Source organism: Phocoena sinus, chromosome 6, assembly GCF_008692025.1.
Source record: "Phocoena sinus isolate mPhoSin1 chromosome 6, mPhoSin1.pri, whole genome shotgun sequence".
Taxonomy (NCBI): Eukaryota; Metazoa; Chordata; class Mammalia; order Artiodactyla; family Phocoenidae; genus Phocoena; species Phocoena sinus.
Window position 1 is genome coordinate 18061580 of NC_045768.1, and position 24731 is coordinate 18086310.

Genomic DNA, 24731 nt, shown 5'->3' on the forward strand with positions numbered 1-24731 from the left:
TTTTTTTCTAGTTAGTTTTTCAGTTTAGGCATTCCCAGACCATACTAAGCAGTGTAAACTCAAATTTCAAATCTTTCTGAGGTACAGGACATAGACATAGATATGTTTTCCCCAGTATACTCTTTCACTAAGCATGTAGGCTTTCAGAGGTCCTAACCTTATTTTGAAGCCTTTAGTTATAAGTCCCCACCCTGCAGAGTTTCAGGGCCAAATCTCCATTCCTAGAATAAGCAAGCATATTCAATCCACTCGGTTGCCAAAACTGATGGCTCTCCCTTATCCAAACTACATCAATAAAACTAGATTCAGGGCTTACCTGTCTAGTTCTCAGTTCTATTTTATTTTTGCCTTTAGCAACACATTTTTTGACTTCTCTGATCTCAGTCATGCATTTTAAAGGATGCTAGTTATATCAGTTGTATTTTATCTGGAATAGAGATTTGTACTGGAAATATTTTTAGTTTGTTAGTCCAGCATATTTCCACATACAATTTCTAAAATATACCTCTAAGGTAGAAATCATTTGCATTGTGTAGTTGAGGTTCAGTGTAGTTCAGTGATCTGCCCAAGGTCAGGGAGATAATAATTATAAAGCAGAATTTAAATCATGCTGTTTGACTCTAGAACTCTTGACCTTTCCAAGATATTGAGATGCCTCCTTGGGTAAGTACATGCTAGTGAGCAAGGCATTAATATCCAATCAAGTACAGAACACTGCAACTATCTGAAGATAAGGCAAGCTCCCCCTTATAGTCCTAAAGTCTTTTAGGAAGCTGCAACTCAGACTAAAGTAGATTTTATTTCTTATGTAGAATTATAGAGCAAAATAGCTTAAGCACTTACATATTGTGAGGTGAGAGCCGATTTTTTTTTTTTAATTGAGAAGGGATAGTATATTATCCCAACTGCTTTCTGTTTTTTTCTATCCATAAAGGTTACCTATACTTGCTTTAACAAATTAAAGCACTATGTAAAATAATTAAAATAAAGTAAAATTATATCAAATTCCATCACCTTGAGGCAGCTATCAAGAACATTCTGGTCAGCAACCCTTCATGTATCTTTTCATATATAATCATACACAAATACATACAATTTTCTATGAATATAAGATCACAAGTATGTCAATACCACTTCATCTCTAGTGTTCATGAAAAAAGGCGCATAGGAGAAGTAAACCCAGCTAGTCAGCTTTATGCTAGCTAACTACTTTCATGGCTTTGACTACTTTTTCAAATTCTGGATAAATATATTTATATCATTTCATTTGTTCACCCATTCATTCATCCAAATAGCATTCACTGGGTTGTCCCAGCTTTTCCTAGGTTTCTTGGATTCAAAGATCAGTAAAATATAGTCCTGCCTTTAGGATGCTCACAGGCTTTTGGGGAAGAAAAGACATTAAAATGAATGGCTTTAACGCAGCCTAATATATACAATGGAATATTACTCAGCCATAAAAAGAAATTGAGTTATTTGTAGTGAGGTGGATGGACCTAGAGTCTGTTATACAGAGTGAAGTAAGTCAGAAAGAGAAAGACAAATACCGTATGCTAACACATGTATATGGAATCTAAGAAAAAAAAAAAGGTCATGAAGAACCTAGGAGTAAGACGGGAATAAAGACACAGACCTACTAGAGCATGGACTTGAGGACATGGGGAGGGGGAAGGGTAAGCTGTGACAAAGTGAGAGAGTGGCATGGACATATATACACTACCAAACGTAAAATAGATAGCTAGTGGGAAGCAGCCACAAAGCACAGGGAGATCAGCTCGGTGCTTTGTGACCACCTAGAGGGGTGGGATAGGGAGGGTGGGACGGAGGAAGACGCAAGAGGGAAGAGATATGGGGACATATGTATAACTGTTTCACTTTGTTATAAAGCAGAAACTAACACACCATTGTAAAGCAATTCTACTCCAGTAAAGATGTTTAAAAAAAAAAAAAGTGTAGGGTCTGTAGGGAGCACGCGTAACATCAGACACAGGCTGTGGAGGAGTCTGAACTCCTCAAAGAAGGCATCCTGGCTGGACAGGAGGGGGAAGGAGGAGCCAAGCCATGAGGAGGAGGACAGAAATGGCTTTTGAGTCAAAGGGCATAATAACATTTGTTTTGTGGAAGACCGTCTTAGTAGCAGTATAGATAACTGGTTTGGGGGAAAAGTAGAAAGACCAAACATCTGCCCGTGGGATGGACTGGTGCGGGAATACACTGAGTTCCTACCACGTTCTGGCACCGTGCTCGACGTCGTCATATTCTATTCTGATTGAAAAGAACTAAAACTGACAACAAGATATCCTTCCTCACTGAATGACTGAAGCTGCGTGTAGTCTTCTCCAAAGAATTTCTTAACGTTCATAAAGGTTCCAAACACTGTTTTTTCCTACATGTGATAACCATATACTCCTTCATTCTAATTTTGTTTGGGTATCACCCTGGATTCTTCAGAGAACACTTTACTTTTGTTCTAGGTTGAGAGGTACTTTGGTCTTATGTTTTATTGGAAGAGGGCTGTTGTTGATTATTTGAAGAAGATAGAGGATATCCTCTGCCTTGGGAAGCGACAACATGAAAGGCAGTTTGACGTCACTGTGGATGTCACCTGGACCACGTCAGGAAAAATGACTACGGTTATTCCATTAACTTTGCTTGTGATTTTCGATGAATTAGTTCTCCTCTCTGGACCTTGCTTTCCTTGGGCAATTCAAATAAAAAGCATGTATGGAGCTTCTGGTAGGAGTCATTCCAAAGATGAAGAGGATACCACCATCACTGATCTCAAATAGTTCAATGGGCAAAAGAGAGGATAAGCCAAGTACAGTTTGACTATAATTCAAGGCAGAGCTTGAAGAGCACCAACAGAGAGGAGGGTCCAATCGTGGTTAGAAGGATGAGAAAGGGAGAGTCCTGACACCTAGATTAGGTTGATCCCTTCTACAGGTGTCCATATCCTCCCATACTTTATTATAAAACTCACACCCTTTGTTGTAATCAGATGCCTGTCTTCCATGGTGTACATTAAGCGCTCTAAGGACAGAAAAAAAAACATTAGCCTTTCATTGCTACATCTCTGTACCTAGCACAGCGCTTGGCACAGACTAGGTTTCCGACAATACCCGCTGAAGGAATCAATAGTCGGAGACAGTGCACGTGGGGAACATATCAAGATGTAAATGATAAGCATGGTATTCTAGGCAGTAGGAACAGCACACAACAGGACACAGGTTAACCTTCTGAGATAAAGAACAGTGCATTAAGACTGGCCTGCAGGGTAAGCCAAAGGAAGTGCTAAAGTTTCACGAGAATGGTCAGTTGAGAGTGTAAGGTAGATGGTGGAGGGTTCTGAGGCGAGATGTTAGGGCTTGAGTCATTGAGGGATGGAAACCCACTGTTGTAAAAGCAGGGGACTGGATGCGATGATTTCCCAAGTCCCACACCTCCAGCTATAGAAGTCAGAACTTAGATGTGTTAGCAGTGAGACACTGAACCGGCACCCAGGGCTTTAGACAGCCTGGGTTCCCTCCACCGCCACCTCAGTAGACTGCGGCCCTTTCCATTCATGTGGAAATTAAAGCTTTGCTTTAATGAAATCTTAATCTCAGAATGGTGAGATTCCATTGCCAAGAAAAGAATCTTTGTTTGGGAAAATGGACTTTGGTCTCACAATATCCATCCACTATTATCCCTGGTGACCACTGTGAGCTCCAACCCATGGTCTGGATTAAATGAATGAGGACTGAGAAGGCAGGGATCTGAGAATCCACTGGGCATGTGTATCCCTCCCAATGGGGCTAGGGTCCACCCCTGTCACACAGGTAACACACAGCTCATTCTTTTCAGACTGACAGTGCCGCCCTCACTCTGTATAAGGCTCAGGAAGGAGCAAATGTATACATGCAACTGATTAAGTCCAGCAGCCTTGGATATAATTGTACAAAGATTTGCCCTGGTACCAATTTAAAACTCAGTAGCACATTTAATAAAACTAACAGTTTGCAGCCAAGGCCTTTGTTATTTTGTTTTAATCATCTTTTACCACCAACTGAAATGATTTTCTACTTTCTTGGTGCAGTGAAATAAAATCCAAGAGAAAGAATGGGGGGACAATGTGGAAATTATAAAAGATTCAGAGTTTCAAATCCTGGGATAAGGTCACAGCAGCCCTGAGAGTTAACTGGTTATTTGTGTCAGGCTGAGATTTGAAGGGAAGACATTTACCAGTTTGGGGGAAACGCCACACCTGTATAGCATTAAAGAAAGGAGAGAGGAAAAGAACTACAAGGGACTCTTGTTTTTCCTGCATGCAACCAAAGGTGATGTGTGACAGCTTCCCCAAACACCCCTGCTGATGATGGACAGGTCTCTTGATTGCAGAGCAGGGGCTTGTGACAAACTGACCGGTCGCCAAGACCCCTGGGAGCCAAAACACCAGATATAGTCGGAGGTAAACAAGGCATGCAGCACAGGGTGAAAATGGAGGCCACACGGGGGCCAGGAGTCAACAGAGGGACCCAGTGACAGCTGGTGATTGAGCGGCACTAACTGAACACAGTTGTTGAGGACCAGGGGCCAGTGGGGAAAGCAGCCTCCCTTCTCCTTCCTGTGGCCTCTCTGGGTGGCCAGCGATTTTATTACTGGCAGAGGGTGAGCCCAACAGCATTTTCGAATTTGGCATCACATCTAAAACCATTTGGGGGCTGGGCATCTCTTTCTTCGCCCCCCTAGCCCCACCCTCCTCATGAATGCTTTGGATTCGGTGAAAGTCGGCGTGCAGTTAGCAAACTACACTTCCCCTCGAATTTTGAAACCCATGTGCGCTTGGGGAAAATGTAATCCTTATGTTTCTGATTCATTTACACTTAACTCATCAAAACGCTATTTTGTAAGAGCTATTTGATGTCCGCGAAGTCTTCTGAGCCCTTTTGTAAGCCTGGCTTCTTAGAAGCAGGAAGTCACGTTTCTGACGAGAGGGGAGAACTTGAACTTAAAAGACTGAGTTTGTTTTGAAATGAGGGCTCTTGGAGGGTCACGTGGACCCGGAGTTTGGCCAAATGCGTTCTCTCATTTCCTATACCACCCCCCTCACCAGCACCAGCTGCCATGACGTTACTAATGTCAGCGCGCTATGATTTCACCCTGAGCAGCCAACGGAGACTTCTTCATGATCAGAGAGAGCTGAGCTCAAAGCTGAATCCCAAGGTCTGGCCAAACTCCAGCACTCCGCGATGTTGGGGGAAGGCGCACCTAGATTGGGTATCAGGAGACCTAGGTTCAATTCCCTCTTCTGGCATCAAAGGGCTGTGTGACTGAGGAAGTGGCCTCCCCTCTCTGGGCTCAATTCTCTCATCTGTAGTGTCAGTGCTTCAATGTTCCTTCCCGGCCTGAGAGGTTTTGAGTCTAATTCCTAGACAGGAGGAGGTGTGAGCACCTCGGAATTCTCTCTGCTGAAAACTTTTGGGGACTGAGTTTGTATACAACGACCTTAGCTCAAGAAGGAAACACAAAAAATGTAGAAATCAGGCTTTGGATATTGGTTTGCTCAGCGTCTCACTGTGGGATGGATGCTAGAGCCCAGAGAAGGAGGGAATAAGTTGCCGCAAGTCATGTAGAACGTTAATGGCAGAGTCCAGCTTTCCTGGCATTTTGTGACTAACATCGTTGGATGGAAGAATTCAAACGTTTCAGTTTATAGGATATTGGAGCTCAGGCAAAAAACCTACTTCCCACTCTGACAACAAGAACGTGAAAGCAGCATTAAAATGGAAGGGGGCACTGGCATTGCTTTGCGTGAGGCACAGTGAGGTGGTGTCTGGCTTGTATTAAAGCCCATGAGTGAATGATTAATCCTGGGTAGAAAACAAAGCCCATGCCTCGTAACGTTATAGGTATTAGTGTGGCGGAAGATTAACCCCACGACCCCCACAGGGGACCTTTGAGAACACTGGACAACACTTCGAGAATCAATGCATGATGAAAACAGGTGGTCTCACAGGTCTTGTCTGCCCACCCCCCAAGACACACACACACACACACACACACACACACACACACACACACACGAGTCATGCACGCATGCACACACACACCTGCACATGCACAAGCTCGCCTCACCTGCTCCTGAATCTGTACACAGAAATGATATGGCTCAAAGCAAGCTGTAGCTGTCTGCCCCCACCAATTCGCAGACTGATAATGGGAAGACAGCTTTGAACTCGTCCTCCTCTCATCCCAAACCAAACATCCCTCTATCTCCACATTATGCGTTTCAGTGACGCCAACAACATAGGCACTTCTAGGACCCACTCACTTCCGTCCTCCCTCTGACCAGTCGTGGGGTACATCCATCCCATCAATACTGCTCAGCCCCATCCAGTTCTCTCCATTCCCACCTTGACTACCCTAGACCAGGGCCATCTTCTACTTCAGTGCTGGCAACATTGTCTTACCTCCCTCATCATTTACATTCTGTGCCTCTATCCCTACATTTGCCCAGATAGCCACACAGCCAAAGAGCTGTCCTAAAACCTAACCTGATCAGGATTCTCTCTTACCCCTAACAGCCCCTCACCACCCTCGGGATGAAGCCCAGACCCGTCAGCATGGCATTCTAGAACCAACGTTGCTGGCCTCCTCTCAACCCCTCTGGCCTCTTTGCTCAAACTCTCCTCCTCAAAACTGACCCCTCAGCCACCATGAGCAAACAGTCCCCCCTCCCTTCCCTGGCTAAATGGTCCAGCCTTAGTGTAGATGCCACCTTTCCCAGGAGGATCTCACTGACCTTTTAGCTGAGTGAGGATTTCCTAGCCCTTGTGCCTCTCTTATCATAACACCTTTCTCACTTTTTTTTTTTTTTTCTTTCTCACTTTTGTTACCACTTAGGTGTCCCCTTCTCATATGAATTAGATGAAGCTCCCAGAGGGTTGGGACTGCTCTTCATTGCCCCGTTTATCTCTCTCCATTGCCCAGCACGGGGCCCATTACAAAGACAGTACTAAATAAATGCCTGTGGGGTGGATGGTAGACTGACTGACATTGTCTGGCCCCATCCCTTCCCTTTAGGGGGACTGCGGCCCCAAGAGGAGAAGAGACCATGCGATAAGATTTTCTTTGATCCTTTTGCCCCTCTGGTAACGCATCCATTTCAGACGTTTAAAGGAAGACCTCCAATACACCAGCTATCATCTGTATTACCACAAATTTCTGACCACTTATTGATCTGCCAAAGCGTTTACTCATTCATTCATTCATGCCTTTATTGACCTGTTTATTGACCATCTACTTCATGCCTGTCCTTCCAAAGAAGCTGAAGATAATATGACAAATGTTACCTAGTTCCCATCTCTGGTATCTCACTGTCAAGTCAAAATGCCGCTGAACAGGAAAAATACACCAGTACATTCTGAAATTGTCCCAAATGGAAACAATCGGTAAGCCCTAAGAGAGAGAGACAGTAGGTCAAGAAGGAGCTCTGAGGGCCCCAGTGCACCTGGAAGGCTTTCTTTACAGACGGCCAGTCTCTGAGCTCGCACGGGACATGTAGCCTGGTCCCTCTACTCTTACTGAATTAGACATACTCGGGGCAGGTAAGAACTCCAGGAGGGTCTGAATGGAATGTCAGAGCTGGAAATGACTTTCAGAGTCATCTACCTAGGCCTTCATTTTATAGAAGGGGGACTTGGGCCCACAGATGGGGAATCATGACCCAGTAATATAGCAAAATCTCAGGAGATCGGTACTTGAAGCCATGTCTCCTGATTCCAGGGCCAGCACTTTGATGGGTTTTCTCTCTTTTTCTTTAGCTCAGTTACAGAGATTAAAGTGCAATGGTCTTTTCTTTCTTCTAATCCAGCACTGAACTCTGTGTAGAGTTGAACGGGAAACTGTTTCATGAGTGTGTCTGTGCATGTCTGTGTGTTTGTCTTTCACACATACTCTCTGGCCTGGCCAAGAACAAGCCTAATGAAAACCAAACAATAGGAAGAATCATGAACATTTACATCTTTATAGTTCCCCCACATTGCATCATGTTCTTGCAAGTCCATTAGCTCATTAGTTTTTCAGGACACCCTTTGTGAGACTGTATGGCTAGGAATCATCACCCACTTTCTTCCAGGGACAGGAGCTGAGGTTCAAAGCATTGAAGGAATCTGCTCAGGGTCACGCAGCAAGACAGCTGTGTGCTGGCCTGAGAATCAGATCTGCTGACCCCAAATCCAGCATCTCCTAAGTAATGTCTGAGGTTCCTGCTTTAGCAGATACAACACAAACCCACTATGTTCTGTCCTGAGGATTCTCATCATCTCTGAGCACAGACTGAATGGATTTTGTCCACTCCTCTTGCCAATGCCCAGTGTGAGATAAATTCCTCCATTATTCCCACATCTGTAATTACTCTGACGGCTGTTATTTTCCTTCTCGTTCCCATTCATTTACTTGTTTTCTTAAAAATCAGGAACTGGTGCCCATACAACCAAGTCCAGTCCATCCTTCCTACCCACAGGGAGAGAGGCAAAGGAACAAAGAAGCAGGTGACAGCAGGACACCCGCTGCAACCCGACTTCACTAACTCATTGTGTTCCAAAGGAGCTCTTGATCTACCCCACCCACTAACAAAACACTAAATTACAATCTATTCCTCCATTTCAGGAAATAACATTTCCCTCATTCCAGATACTCACACCAGAAACCCGGGAGTCACTGGACAGCTCCTTCTCAGAACCCTTGCATCCAATACATCTCCAAGTCCTGTTGGTTCTACTTTTCAAACATTCCCCCAATTCATCCACTTCTCCTGCAGATGATCATGATCTCTGGCTTGTACTTTAGCAATAACCTCTAAATGGACTTTCCCACTCTTCCTCAATCCCCTCTTTACAGAGCACCAAGAGCAATTTCATAGAAACACAGATCTGATTGGTTTAGTCCTCTGCTTCCCAATGAACATATCCAAACTCCATAACAGAAACTCCCTTCACAATAGGGCCCCTGCTTACAACTCCAGTCTCGTCTTCTGTATATCCCCCCTTAATTTGAGGCGGAATTATGCTCTACCATAACCTCACATAATAATAAATCTTCAGGTTGTAATTATATTTTTATTTGGGCTATTATTCAGACCAGCCCTCCTATCCAGTGATAAGATTCACAATTACAGTGCCAGCATGGAGACTGACACGCAGAAGGCACTTATGCTTAAAAGACTGAACAAATGAATGAACAAATTTATCAACAGAGGCTTGGGTCCATCACTTAACTTCTGTGAGTCTTAATTCATATCTGTAGAAGAGACACTATAATGGTCCAGGAATGCATCACACTGATCCACAGAAATTTAGATAAGTGATCTCAGTAGTGTTAGCACCAACCAGGGGCCCTTCACACTTTCAAAATCGTGAAGGTACCTGGAGACAGTCAGCACTTCTACGGCTACTGCTGACCCCAGAGATCTGTGGATTCTGCTAAACCCTTTTGTTTACCCTAATGTTCCCAGAACCTGTATTTCATTCTGAGAGGTACTTGGCCTAAGACTGACGAGAGGGAGTTGTAGGTGGGTGATGCCCGGCTTCCAAAAATGGAGGAAGATTGTGCTGACCATGTACACTGCTGGCCTGGGCTAGGAACAGAAGAATTTGTTCTGGACTTGGAGAAACAGCTATCAATCCTGATGCTGCTCATCTGTCCTGATGGACATCAGAACGCAGGCAAGGCCATGTTGGAAAGGTGTGGGGAAAGGCCCTGCTCAGAGAGGGGTCCAGCCTGGAGCGTGCATTTCCACAACAGGTTCCTGGAAACCATGCTGGTCTGACCATGCCCACGCTGTGCCACACCTCTTCCTCATCTACTTAAATATTCAAAACCTAAATGAAAAAAAAAAAAAAGTTCTCTTCTGTGTGTTTATTCTGTTGCTTCCTGGAAACAAGAAAAGCTCGTTTTAACATCTACTTTCTCCATCCATCAAGATGCCACCTTGTCCTTTTCCTGTCATAGCAATGATTATGCTCTATAGTTTGCCAGGCATGCCCTTTGGCGTCAGGCAGGGAGATGTAAAACTTGACTCGAGCATCTATTAACTGTGGGACCTTAAATGAACGACTTTACCTTTTTGAGTCTGACCTTCCCCATCTAAAAATAAAGCATACTGATAACTACACCTCATTGGTAGGCTTATAAAAATACTGAGCATATATGAAGTATTTACTACATGGTAATTATCAGCAGTAGGGATGCTAGTGCAGCTAGTAGTAAGTGCTACCTGCATAAGTGATGGTGGTTAACACAGTGATTAAATTCACACTCCACTGAGGTCAGAAACTGGGTTGGTTTTTGGTACCCACTGTATCTTCAGAATGTGGCATGGTTCCCATCCAAGGAACGTTTGAGAAATATATCAATGAATAGATGATTACTAAGAGTAACTTCTTCATAAATGCTAGCTCCCTCTTGACTACCCGTTCTACCCTAGATTCCAGTAACACTGATGGATATGCAGGAGGGCTGACGTTAAAATCCCGATTTAGCAGATGGGAAAACTGAGGTGTGAAAAGCTTAACAACCAGACACCACTTAAAGATATTAATAGACAAGTCACGGAAGAGGGGATGCAAACAGCCAGTCGATATTTGAAAAGCTGCTCATCCATGATGCACAAGCACAGGAACACCCATGAGAAGCCATGTTTTACCTACCAAATGGGCAAAGACAAAGCACTTCCATCTCGTTGGGTAGTCATGACCACGGATACACCTAAATAACCTGCAGCACATTCCTACTGTGGAATGTTCTATAGCAGTTAAAAGGGATGAAGTAGATTTAGGGACCAAAGTGGACAGATAGCTCAGATTGCTACATTTCTACATTCGATCTGAGACCGAACATGTTCTTCTGCCATGAAGCAGAGTAGGTTGGTTCATTCATTCTTTCATTTGCTCTTTCGTGTATGCATTCATTCATTTATCAATTTTCGCTAAGCATCCACTGGGTTTCAACCATCCATCCTATGGCAAACTTCTTCCATGATCAACTTTTATTCATCCTTCAGGTCTCAGCTTAGACATGACTTCTTCCAAGAAACCTTCCTCAACCGTCTCAAGCTGGGTTAGATGCCCTTCTTGTGTTTTATATACCCTTCTTGTGACCTTCACACCATACACTTCTCATGCTGCAGTATAATCACCTGATTTCTTTGCCCGTTTCCCCCTTTAAACTGTGTGCTCATGAGACTAGGGATCTCTAGTTCCAGCATAGAGCACGGCACAGAACAGTAAACACCTAGTAAATACCTGTGAAATAAAGAAAGTATCACTGAATATGATTAAATTAGATTTTCACTATTTGGTTGATGAATGAATGAAAAAAATGAATACATACAAGAACAAAGAATGCATGACGAGGTGACATACAGAAAGAGCCAGGAAAGAAATGTGGCTGAGACAAAAAATGAAATGGCGACTCACCTTGAGAGCCAACAGAAACAGCACGGAGGAGCCACCTGTGCTTCAGCTGACCCCGATTTGGTCTAACCTTTCCCAACCCTCTGAGGCTTACTATGGCATCATGTGTCAACACTACGGCTAAGATGTGGAAGCAAGAGACCCTTTTTCTGAGAGGTTCTACCGCTGACTCACTCTTCACTCATTTACCTGACAGGCATTCATGGACCCTTGACTCTGACGAATGAGCCTGCTAAATTTTGTATTTAAGAATCTGAACCAGGCAAGGATCACGTTATAAGACATCTGTGTTCCCAACAGGCTAGGATCTCAATGATGGCAGGTCACCCAGCCTCTATTATGAGTCACTAGGGGACTCTGCCAGTCTCTGTTCAAATGTCACCTCCTCACAGAGGCCTTTCCTGACCACCTATCTAAAATTACTAAATCCTACCCAGTTGAGATGTTATGTAGTGTTTTCTGGTTCGTCTCTTCCAACTACATCACGGGGATCAATGAGAGCAAGGATCTTCTCTGCTCTGTTCACTACTGCGTCGCTAGTGCCTTGAAAGTACTCGGGTTCACGGTGGAAATCAAAAAATATTCACTGAGAAAATGAACGGATGAGCGAACTAGAAAGTTTCTGAGCTGACTGATAGGGGTTTCTGAGTACGTGGAATCCAGAGGAAGAGATTTGAGGTTTGATCTGTAAAATGTGGACTCATATCCGCAACAATTTCCACCCGGATCATGTGAATGTGTCCTTCCTTTATGTTTATTCATTTACCCCAAGACTTATATTGAGAATACTGAGGAGGTGAGGTGAAACAGAGATTATGTTGGCAGCTTAACAGGTCTGAATGTGAAAGAAGAATCAATAGATTAGTTAACTGGGACACACCAAGAAGTTCGTTGGGAGAGATGACTTCTAAGAATATTTCTAGCTCTAAATCAACGATTCTAAGAACAGAGAGGCACAAACAAAGTAGGCAACACAAACACAGTTGTTCAACTAGAGAATGGATAAGAGCACTAGCTTCGGAGCTGATGGATCTATGTGCAAACCCCAGTTATAGTTACACAGCTTGATAGCTGTGTAATCTCTGAGTTTCAGGTTCTTATCTGTAATTTGGTGATAGGAGCACCTACGCTGCAGTCGTTGTACAGATTAAGTCAAATGAGATTACTTAAATAAAGCCCTTAGTTAAGCATTTGACACATAGTAGGTACTTAGTAAATGACAGCTTCTCCATTTCCCTTCAACTGCTAAACTCCTTCTCATTCTTTACTCAAGAGCCATTCAAAAATATTTACTGAGTGCCGACTTTGTGCCTGGAATTGTTCTAGGCACTGGGACTGCACCAGCAGATAAACCAGCAAAAATCCAGTCCTCAAGGAGATTATATTCCTCAATTACAGCTCAATTCTTCCAAGTTTCGGTTAGAAACCACTGACTTTCTGTTTCTGTTTTCTCCATCAGGGCATTTACTATACTGCAGTGCTACTGCTTTCCTAACCCCCTCTCTTCCCAAAGAGTGGGCACACCACGTGGGCAGACTCCATGCCTGTCCTGGCACCACTGTACCATCACGTCCTAACATGGTGCATAGTGTGTAACAGACGTCCAGTAAATATTTGCTGAATGAGTCAACGATGGATAGACGAACAGATGAATACTGACAGTTAGCTGCTATTCACTGTTCCTGGTTTGCTTTATATCCCACTTCCTCTAAGCCAAAAAAAAAGGGCTTAGTTTTATCCAGAGTCTTTACTTCTTAGAGAAATCTGGAGATTCTATACAGACTCAAGTAGCATGGTGCCCAGTGCAGAAGCACTTGGCGGTCAAGTTTAGAAACAGAAGCATCCTTGCTCCTTCTTCCCAGCCAGACACAGAAAGACCTGGCCGTGTACTTCATGATGCCAGACTTCCAAGAGTGGATCTCAGGAAGGGACTGTGGGTCGGTGGCCTGTGAGCTGTAATCCTGCCTCCTACCTCCTGTATCTTGAACTGTAGCCAGCTTGGATGCATGTCTGAGCTCTAAAATTCTGCCTTTGCATTATTAGAGCAGGAGGTGGTATGGTATTGTGGTTGAGAAGGTGGAATTTGGAATTAGACCTGGGTTTTAAACCTGGCTCTGCCACTACCAGCTGTATTAGGTTGGATAGGTCACTCTTCTGAGCTTCAGCTGCCTCAGAAATATGTGTCAGGCACTTAAAACAGAGTCAGTGTTCAATAAGTGGTTATTGGTATTGTTATTATTATCGTTATCATAATTATTCACAAACTACACCTTTCACTAGGCCATCCAGAACTGGTGAGGTCCATGCTGGGTACTGATTCAGAGAAAAACAATCTCTGCTGAGTCCCTTTTACTACCAAAAAAAAAGTCACCTAAGAACAACTCCTATCCACAGAGAAAAGCTTCATATGTTGTCCCCTCATTTTACAGATAGAAAAAATAAAGCCCCAAAAGGTGATGCAATGTGTCTTCATGTCACACAGTGAGTTAGAAGCAGGGTCAGCACTGGTTCCGTTTTCCTCTGTCAGTGTCAGTCCTCACTCAGTGCAGAGGCTTCCACTTAAGGGAGACAGTCCCCATTTTTCCCTTGTACTGGCCAAAAGCAATCAGTCTACGAGAAGCATCCATTGGGTAAGCACAGAAGCCTCTCCCTTCATCAATGTCATACCTTGGGAAACTATCTCCAGTATAGATAACAGAAAGAATAAATATTTTTGTTGAGAGAAAAAATGAAGACAAAGGTCAAAGGGAATCATGTAATGGGTTGAGTCAGGGAAGAAAAAGAAAGCATTTTTTTTTTTCTCTCCTCTTTTTCTCCAAAACAGTCTTTATATAGAACTTGTCTAAGAGCCAATTTATTTGATATGGAAAAAATGTGAGAGCAGTAAAATACACACACACACACACACACACACACAGACACACAGACACACAGACACATACACACACACACAAAGAGGTATTTGTGTTGGAGTTTAGAACTCGATTTACCAAGAGATAAAGGAGCTGAAATGATAGGTTGACTTGGAATGATATTTTATTTTTTCAGAGTCTCAGAGAACTTTCAAGTCAGGAAGTGGAGCCTGGCCCAGCCCAGGTCTCCAATAAATTCCTTGGGACTCAAGAAAGACAAAGAGGAAGGTCAATGAAGGCCTCAGTCTAGACCTTGTGCCTGCAACACAGTGGCAACCAAAGAAACATTTGTTGAGAATGAAAGAACAAGTGGTACACAACGTAGACCTGAATAGTGGTGGTTTTGGAAGCAAACTGGCATAGGAATTGGCATTTTTACCAAGTGGTTAAGGTCTTCAGCACTAAAGTGTGAGTGTCTACAGGAAAGTGGCAAGGGCTGAGTCATCCCTGAATCTACAGCTCTCAGCACAGACTCTGGCACACAGAATGTTCTCAATACAAACTTGTAAATTGAATGAGTAGTCACTCGTATGAGTAAAGAGACCTTGGAGATTCCTGGGCCTTAGAGATCATTTAGAGCAGTAACCATTAAACTTCAACCACCATCAGAATCATCTGGAAAGGTCCTGTACTCAGAGTTTCTGATTCAGTTGTCTGGGCTGGGACCTAAGAACATGGCTTTTCTAAATTCTCAGATGCTGCCAGTACGGGGCCACACTGTGAGAGCCTGATTTAGTGCAGTGATTCTTAAACTTGGCTGCATGTTGGAATCATCCAGTGAGATTTTAAAGTCCTAATGGTTAGGCCTTATCTTCCTTACCAATTAGATCAATACCTGGGGCAGGACCAGGAGGAGGAAGGAGGCGGGGATGCAAGTGAGCTGGAGGTGATTTTAAAATGCCCCCAATTTTTGTAGCGTGCAACTGACTTTGAGAACCACTAGTCTAGTACAACTTCCTCCTTATGGACTGAAGGCCTCTGAGCACCAGAAAGAGTGACTAGCCTAAGAATGCACAGCAATTTGGTGACTTAGCTGAGAACAGAACTCAGGGTGCTTTTCCTTCTTCAGTTGAATTTCCACAATTCCACACTTATCAACCTGTGTCAGCGCTCACAGGCTCACAACTCAAGGCTGAAAAAGAAAAGCTGGGTTTAAGCTGAGGTTTTAAGACATCTATTCTTCCTTCACCTCATTGTTTTATACAGAAATGTTAAGTGGATGCATATTTATAGAACTTTACCATTCTAGACAAGTGACGAGATGAAAGAGACAGGGTTATAGAATATTTTCAAGGCAAGACGATCTTCTAAGCACGTTCTCAAACACAAACCAAGTGCTCCCCCGAGTTCTTACACAGGTGTTCTCCATCTCTGAGTCAATGAATGGGTAAGGCTTTGCTTGTGATGTGCACGTTAATTACCAGCATTGTAACAGGAAGTGCTGGTAAAGTGTTTGAAAGCGGTTCTGTCTTTTAGAAAGATTAAAAGTTTCCTCCAGAACTTGGTTTCTATTAATAATATTTGGCTTAGCAAATATTTTCAAGTAGACAGAGCGGAGATTGTGTCTTGTATCATCTTAGAACCAAAGAAAGTGCCACAAAAGGCCCACAGAAACCGTTGACTTCAACATTTTCATCACACGGAAGAGGAAATCAAAGCTCAGAGAGATGGACTGATTTAGCTAACATTAGTAAGCGGACTGGCTGGGGCTAGACACAAGGTGTCTGACTCTTGAGCTATTGTTCTTTTCAATACTCAAAGTGTTCCCCAGCCATGTCACTTGTACATAGAAGAGGTTCAACCAATGTTTGGTGGTTGACTTCATAGACTCTTGGTACCCAAATTAGATGTAGCTAAGGCTCTCTCATTTGTTAGATGAAAGCAGAAATTGGAATCACGTCTTTAATTGAACAGTGGTTAAGTGCACTGGCTTAGGAGTCAGGATGAATTCCAATCCTGATCTCACCACTTCCTAAGTATGTGATCTTGGACAAGTGACTTCCTATCTCTAAGCTACAGTTTCCTTCTTTGTAAAATGAGAAGGAGACTAGGGCTGTGGTTGTGGGGAGGATGAAATAAGTAAGAGATGCAAAGACCTTAGCCCATTGTCTGGCATATGGGAAAAGCACTAATGGCTTCAAAGTAAGGCAGCCCCTCTCATAAAACATAAATCCTCAGGATATCTGAGGAAGAGGTGATAGAGAGGTGGACTGAGAAAGGAACATTAAGGACAAACAGTATCTCACATCAAAGCAATGAGTACCCGAAACGAATCATGGAGACCTAGAGCTGCAAAGGCTCCTAAGGATCCAGTGGGTATGACCCTCTCTTCCACACTGGAAAACAAGGACTCTTACTGGTTATGTTCACCTTCCAGCAACAATCTTATGCAAATATCCAGGAACATGCCCAATTCCCAGCCAACCTGCTATAACTTCACCCCCTTCTCACCCACTGGAAAAGCAATCACAATGCATGAATACTCTTCAATTTAATATAAGAGGGAAATCATTAGCAAACTTCGGTTCTTGTACTTTCATTAGTAATACACGACTTTCTCATTGCTGCTCTCATCCAGCCTCCTTCATTTTACTGTTGGGAAAACTACGCTGCAGAGAGGTCAGAGAGGCTTAGAGTTTACATGTTACGGCTGCCACCAAGATTCAGGACTCCTGGTTCTTTGTCCACTGTTCTTCCCACCATATCAACTCTGCCTTGTTAAGACAATTCTACAGCCAACACCAGGTTACAAATCCCTAGAAGTGAGTCTGGCTGTGATGAAGCTCCTTCCAGTGCAGGCCTCTCTGACCCTCCTTACATCCCTCTACAGCCCACCCACTTGATCCAGAGAGTGCACTTACATGTCTGTGAATCTTCTATTGAAGTGTAGGGTGGAGGCCACGTCCACCTGGAGAGGAGGATCCCGGACCACCTTGTACTGCAAGGGCTTACACTCCAGGCAGAGTGGGGTGTCTGCAACAGAGGTCAACATGGCCGCATCTATCTCCAAGTGCTCATCCAACGTGTAGATCTGGATGCCAAACACCTTCTCGTTCACATCCCGGAGTTTGATGGTCAGTGGGACATCACAGAAGACGTTCTGAGGGCCCAGGGAGATGTTCTTCCCACTGATAGTCAAGAGTTTGATGTCATTGACAGCCCCACTGGAGTCCCAGTCAGTGGAGACAAAGGTCACCCAGATGGTCAAAGACTCAGGGACCAAGGGGTAGTGGAATTCCAGTTCAAGGTAGCAGCCTTGTGGCTCAGGGCAGGCTGGAGGGACTGTGTGTGGGTTGACAGCTGAATTTGGGCTCCAGGTGCGGACACTGGACTTACAGGGTTGTTCAACATCTGGATGACCTGTGGACAAGAGATGAGGGGATGAGTTCGTCCTCAGAGTTTCCTGCAGACCTCTGGTGACACTGGCCTGACTAGAACTCACAGAGAGGGTAAAAAGAAAGGGAAGATTCTCAGTGTCTTGGTGAATCTGCTGTGTGCACAGCACCCAGCTCATCCCCACACCTGCAATACAGATCTGGACAGATCACCAGACATCTGGTCAAAACTACATTCAAGTAAGTGTCTTATGATTGTGTCGGTGCCCAAACTGTCCCGCCTCATTTATTACTTGTAGGCTCTTCTGCCTCAGATGGAAAGAAAGAAGGAACACACATTTGCTGAACATTCACTATGTCCTCTGAACCTGTTTAATTCTTGCAAGATCTCATTTCTGAGATGAGGCAACTAAGGCTCAGAAATGTGGAGTGAACTAACCAGAGTCTCACAGCTTGAAGTGTAACAGTCAGCATTAGAGCCTAGTTTTGTCTCGTCCTGAAGTTCCTCGTTGTTCTCCAGACTGAATGGAAGAGCCACTAAAATAAACTAGCATCCCTGTGGCACTGCCTTTGGTACAACCTGCTTGGAATGACAGAAGGGCCAGAAACCTCCAGTGAAGAGGAGGTAAGTAACGATAGCTTCTGCCCCTTGGGCTGAGTATTCTGGGAGGAAACTGTCTAGAACCATGAATGACAGAGCTGGAAGACAGCCCTGGAGCCATCTTATCTCTTTTCCTCCCCTTCTCCACATGAGGTCATTCCATACCACTGAGCTTCTCTGAGCTCTGTCCAGTCTGACTCAGGAAGGGGAGGGATGGTTAGGAGGGGGGAGAAGGAAGGAGAGATTCTTCTACTCTTTCCCCAGAGAGACGATGCCTCATCCCCACTGATCTCAGCCTGCAGCGACTTCTGAATTTTTCTCTGCTGAGATCATTAGTCCTAGACCCTCAGAGAGCTCTCCTTTGCACTGCTGAGAAAAGTAATCAGGACTCAATGCAGTGATTGGCTCTAATTTATTTAAGGGTGTCTAGCAAGAGATACACATCAGCTGGTGAGGGTAGGATGAAGGCTCTCAGGTTGTGCTATCAGCCACATTCTTTAGCATCAGTGGTTGATGGGGGGTGGAGATGCTGGACATTTCTAAAGCAGAAGGGAGAAAAATCAATCTTTGTCCGAAAAGGTTTTGATAATGTTACAGCATAATAGGAATCACCACAGTATGAAAACTAGAAAGCCATTTTGGGTGGAAAAGCCATTCCAGTGAAAGCTGTAAATGCCTCCAATCTCCTTGCCTCTGCCCAGCCAAGGGAGAAGAGAGAAGATGTCCAGTGGAGATGGAAAAGAGAAGAGAAAAAGACATGGGAGCAAGGGGGCTGGGGGGTGGAGAACAAGGAAAATTCAAAAGACTTTTTAGATATAACACATCAGAACAAGAAGAGATGGATGTAACTACAAGATTCCCTCCACCTCTCCTTGGCCAGGTTCATTTATTACTTGCAACAAATGCTGGATAGAAGAGACCGGTTGTTTAAGTCAAAGGCACAAACAAGACTCCCTACCTAGGCTGAAGCCTTTCTTCTTATCGATTCTCCACCCAAAGAGTTCCTGATTCTTTTGACTCTGGGTTGTTGGTACTCCTGTATCACTTATTCATTCAAAAAGCTTTATTGAGGGCAGCGTTTGAATACATACAGAGCACATTCCCTAGCCATTAATTTATTTATCTGATTCTTATCAAAATCCTATAAGATAGTTGTCATTTGTGTCTCTGTTTTGTAGCTCTGTTTCACTCAATACCATATTCAGTCTTTAATACAGGGCCTGGCACATAAATAGTGAACACAGTGGACATTCAATAAATATTTGTTAAGTGAAGAATCTTCTATCTTGTTCAAATATGGAGCTACAAAAGAAAGTGAAGTCTCCATGGAGTACTGGAGCCTGCTGTGCCACGGCAGGTGCCAGGTGAACACCCCCCGCCCTCCACCATGGGCTCTCCTGGAACTGGCAAGTAATGGAGCAATCTTTCTCCCTTCCTCAGAGAAAATGACTGTCAGTGGTGGGAGCCACAGGAGAGCAAAGATGACAAATCTGTCTGGCTCACGCTTTCATCCCTGGTTCATTGTTAATCAACAGAGGGACCAAGTGCTTTCCAAGGGACAAGAAAGTGAGCTTGGTCGTTATGCTCAAGTAAGTAAACGGGACTAGAAATATGTGCAAAGTGTGTGCTATCAGAGACCAACTTTTAGATGTACAAAAGAGCCTCAAGGGGCACTGAGTCCAAGCCATCAAAAAAGCAGCAATCCCTTTAAATAATACCAGTCTTCATGCACTGACCATTCTCTGTGTGCTGGGCACTGTGCCAGGCACGTTACATGCCTCAGCTCTTTTCATCCTGGCCATAAGTCTATGACCTTGGTCTTATGAAACTCATTTTACGGTAGAGGAAACAGAGCCTGAGATGGTTAAGTAATTCCTTGGTGGGGAGTAGGATACTATGGGATACTGTTGGTCCAGGGATCATGCCAAGCCTTGAAGGAATGAAAGATGGGTTAAAATATCAACTATACAGTTTCTCACAGTATCACCTACTCTAATGATGCCTACCCGACAGGGGTGCTATAATACTCAAGTGGGATGAGATATTTAACAGAGGAACATATTCACAAGTACATTAGCTCTGTTTTGAAACATAAGGAAGAATTAACAAGGGAAAGCTTGGGAAAAGGAGATATTCCAAGCAAAGAGAACAGTTGAGAGAGAATGTGCAATAAGATGACTGTGGTTCTGAGTGCAATGGGAAAGCAGTAAGTGGTGGTAAGGCTGGCATACAAAGCCGAACCCAGATTATGAACGGTCTTGTACATCACTTTAAGGAAACTGAACTTTATGCTGAGAGAGCTTGGGAGCTACTGAAGAATTTGAAGCAAGCAAATGAAAGCTGTCTTTCAGAAAAACCAATGTTTGGAGTCACAGATACTCTCCATCCATCCATCCAGGGAATAATTGTTGACTGTCTGGTCTGTGTCCAGTGTTAGGCTATAGTCACTGGAAAAACAGGTTTTGCAGACATGGTCTCTGCCCTCATGGAGCTTCTAGTCCAGTGAAAACAGTTAAGAAACTGCTGTACTACTTCAGATAATACACAACTGCTGCTTGTACAAAGGGAACATCAGAGATGAGGACAAATCAGTGTCCCTACGGAAGAAAAATAGATGCAGCTGGGAAACTAATTGGATGTGTGGTGATAAATCTGGGAGAAGGGTTGAGAAAAGTAAAGGAAAGGGAAGGGGAGGGGAGGGAGGGGAGGGAGGGGAGGGAGGGGAGGGAGAGGGAGGGAGGGGAGGGAGAGGGAGGGGAGGGAGGGGAGGGGGGAGGGAGGGGGAGGGAGGGGAGGGGGGAGGGAGGGGAGGGGGAGGGGAGGGGAGGGGAGGGGGGGAGGGGAGGGGAGGGGGGAAGGGAGGGGAGGGGGGAAGGGGAGGGGAGGGGGGAAGGGGAGGGGAGGGGGGAAGGGGAGGGGAGGGGGGAGGGGAGGGGAGGGGGGAGGGGAGGGGGAGGGGAGGGGAGGAGAGGAGAGGAGAGGAGAGGAGAGGAGAGGAGAGGAGAGGAAGGGATGAGGGAAGAAAGGAAGAAAGGAAGGGGGAAGGAAGAAAAGTACAAAGGAACTGTTACTTCATTTCCAATACACATCTTTTTGTATATATGCTGACAAAATGAAGAGTTACATGTTCATATAAGCTGTCCGCTAGAGATGAGGCCATATGTGATGTGAGATATATTTATACATACCTATGCTGATTTAAATTTACATTTATGATGATCTATACAGACATCTATTACATATCTTTGTGTATATACACTGCAGCTGTTGACACAAATGTAACAACTTGGTGTCAGGTTTTTTCTAGATGAATACTTTAGCACACTGAAATATTCTGGGCAGAAAAATGGGGAAAATATTCACACAAGTAAGAATGAAAACAGCCAGTGGCATGTGTTAAATCTCTCATGGAAAACCCAGGAGTTGCAATGTATTATAGGCTTGCATAAATGATCTTCACTGAAATTTGAGTCGATCAGATCTAGCTATCTAATTCCTGAGCTACAAGCGTATCATGGTATTGAATACCTCAGAAAATATTCATCTATGAAATATAGTTTTTGCTCAAGAGAAGGGAAAATAGGTTTCTTCTTGGTACAACCATGTTCTGTGGCCAAAGGCAAGAATCTCTGTGATTATATTTACCTGAAGTTCATGAAATGGAGTTAATGGAACATACTGAATGTGCAGTAAATATCTGTTAAATGAAGAATTTTCTATCCTGTTAATATGGAGTTAAAATATCACAGCTGGAAAGGACGTTTGTTCTACGGATAATAAAATATCACAGCTGGAAAGGACGTTTGTTCTACGGATAAGATGCTATCTTCAGAGAAGCAAAGTGACTCACTCAAGGGCACAGAGCACACTGATGGCCAGACTCAGACCAAAATCCCATCCTCATCAGCCCCCCCCACACCCATGCTCTTTCCCCAACCCCAAAGATACTCTGGCATCGCTCAGACTGGGGAGTTTTATGTTAGTTTGGGAAGTCCAAAAACTTAAACACGCAAAGATAAATAGGATGAAAATGAGTTGAGAAATAAATTGCAGAGTTTGGCTCACGGAAAAGTTTATTTCTTTAAGAATATTAAAAGGGTCTGAGCCAAATGGATCACACAGCCTGTAATAGGACGCTCTAAAAAAAGAACAGAGCCTCTTCCTGGCCTGCCTGTACTAAATTTGCATATCCTGAAGGAAAACCCGGGGCTGCTGGGTTTCCTTGGAGGCCTCGGTCAGCTCAGGGTACAGGGGGCACTCAGCACTTCAGTGGGACTCCACTCTGCATATCATGCTTGAAGAGGGTGAGGGGTGAACCAGGAACAGACCTAACCAATTGACAGCTTGGTTGGATGGAGGTGTGGGGAGATACCAGGAAATTATTTCTTTCGTTCAAGTGGTAGAACAAACCAAGATGATTTTAGCCAGAAAAGTCTCAGGCTATAGTCTTGCTACTTCTTCCTCCCAAATCTCTCTCAATTCCATTGATTCTTCTCCAGTATCACCGCCATTGACCTCATCCAGGCCACCGCCATCCATCTGCTGGATTCCTGAAACAGCCACCTGGATGCGCCCTTTCCCCCATCCACTCCTCCCCCCGATCTCTTCGCCACAGAGCAGCCCAGACGATCTTTCTAACAAGCACACCTCACCATATTCCAGGCACCTGCCAAGGCACGTGGCATCTCCTCACTGCCCTCAGAATAATCCAAACCCATCCTCATCCGGACATTACACATATCACCCCAGTCCAACCTCTCCCTCACCCACACCTTCCTTTTCATACTCCAGACCCATTTAAGTTCTTACCCCATTATTGAGGAGCTTTCGTTTATGTACATTATATCTATCAGACGTTACCACATTGGGGATTAAAACTGAGAAACTTTAAAACACAAGGACACGTAAGTATGTGCCCCATTAGCTGTCAGAGCAGTAAAACATCGCATGCCATGCAGCTGCTGGGAAGCTCCACTGCACACTCAGGAAAGAGTGAGCGTGGAAAAGGCCAACAGTGGTACAGCACTATTATGAAAATACTTTGGACTTTGAGGACACACTACAAAGTCTTAGGAACCCCATAAGCCTCCAGATCACACTGAGAAAATCAGTGCTCTAAACATATCCAACTCCTCTCACATTCTTTTTTTTTTTTTTTGCGGTACGCGGGCCTCTCACTGTCGTGGCCCCCCCTCCCGTTACGGAGCACAGGCTCCGGACGCGCAGATGGCTCACGGGCTCAGCCGCTCCGCGGCATGTGGGATCTTCCCGGACCGGGGCACGAACCCGTGTCCCCTGCATCGGCAGGCGGACTCTCAACCACTGCGCCACCAGGGAAGCCCCTCTCACATTCTTAAATGTACCTTGTTCACTGGTGTGTTAACATTTCCTGGGTGGCATGAGTCTCAATTTGGGGCGAGGCCCCCTACACAGCACAAGCCTCATCACACCCGATGGTGATTGCCCACGTACTCATCTGACTCCCCTATTAGACAGTCAGCTCTGCCCAGTCCATGTGCCCAGCACAGTCCCTATGGTGGGCAGAGATGAGATGGGTTCATTCCTTGCATGGAAGAGACCCATACCTTCTTCTGTGAGAACCCAACGTGGGTTCAGTTTGGGTGAAAAAGTTACCACTGCAGATTTTAGGAAGAACTTTCTAACAGATGGAGCTAGAATGGGAAGGCCAAGGAAATACACGAGCTGGTGCTGGGAGAGCCTCGGTGAGGGAGGGCACAAAGGGGATTCCTGCCCGGGGTGGGACCTGGGGCTGGATGACCCCAGGCATCCCTTCCACGGCTGACAGCCTGTGATTCTGTGAGGTTGAGCTAAGGGTTTCTCCCAGGCATCTCTCTGGCTTTACATTCCGGATGAATTTGTTTAGAGTTCCCCAGTTCGACTCTCATTTTTATTTTAAGCTATTTTAGAAGATAACAGAGCACAGCGCTGTCATTTTTCTCCCTCACTTTTCTCTCTGATCCCTCTCCCTTGCTTTATTCTATCTCTGGCTTTTTCTTTTTCAACCTTCTTTCTAAAAATATAAAGGGAGACGGGGGAGTTCTCACTGAACCTCAGTGAGGAGTCAGATTCTGCTCCCTCTGGTGGACTGGGGTCCCCACCCAAAGACAGCTGGCAGGAGCTGACCTGCATAGCAGAATGAAGGACAGAGAGGGGGCTTCTAAGTGGAAGTCTCTGAAGGCAATGGAGGGCGAGACGGAGGACTGAGGGGTCTCTGCCAGCCTGGCTTCAGGGACTAGACCTGTGCCCCAAAGAAAGAGACACTGCAGGAGGAAACGGAATAGGCAATTTTCCATGAGATTCTCTAAGTTGCAAGCTCTCTTCCTTCAGGGCCAAGCGACAGTGCAACAAAGCATTGGGTGAAAGGCAGTTTCTTAATTTCTCTAGAAAACTGAGGGGCAGTGAGCTGTAC

At 44.6% G+C, this 24731-nt stretch overlaps 1 protein-coding gene across 1 annotated transcript in view; it reads right to left on the reverse strand.

The window, feature by feature from the left end:
• PAPPA (pappalysin 1) overlaps positions 1 to 24731 on the reverse strand; it is a 257383-nt gene that overhangs the window by 154732 nt on the left and 77920 nt on the right. Inside the window, exon 7 of the mRNA XM_032634984.1 lies at positions 17227 to 17725. Coding sequence (XP_032490875.1) covers positions 17227 to 17725 — 499 coding nt within the window. The remainder of the gene's footprint in view (positions 1 to 17226; positions 17726 to 24731) is intronic.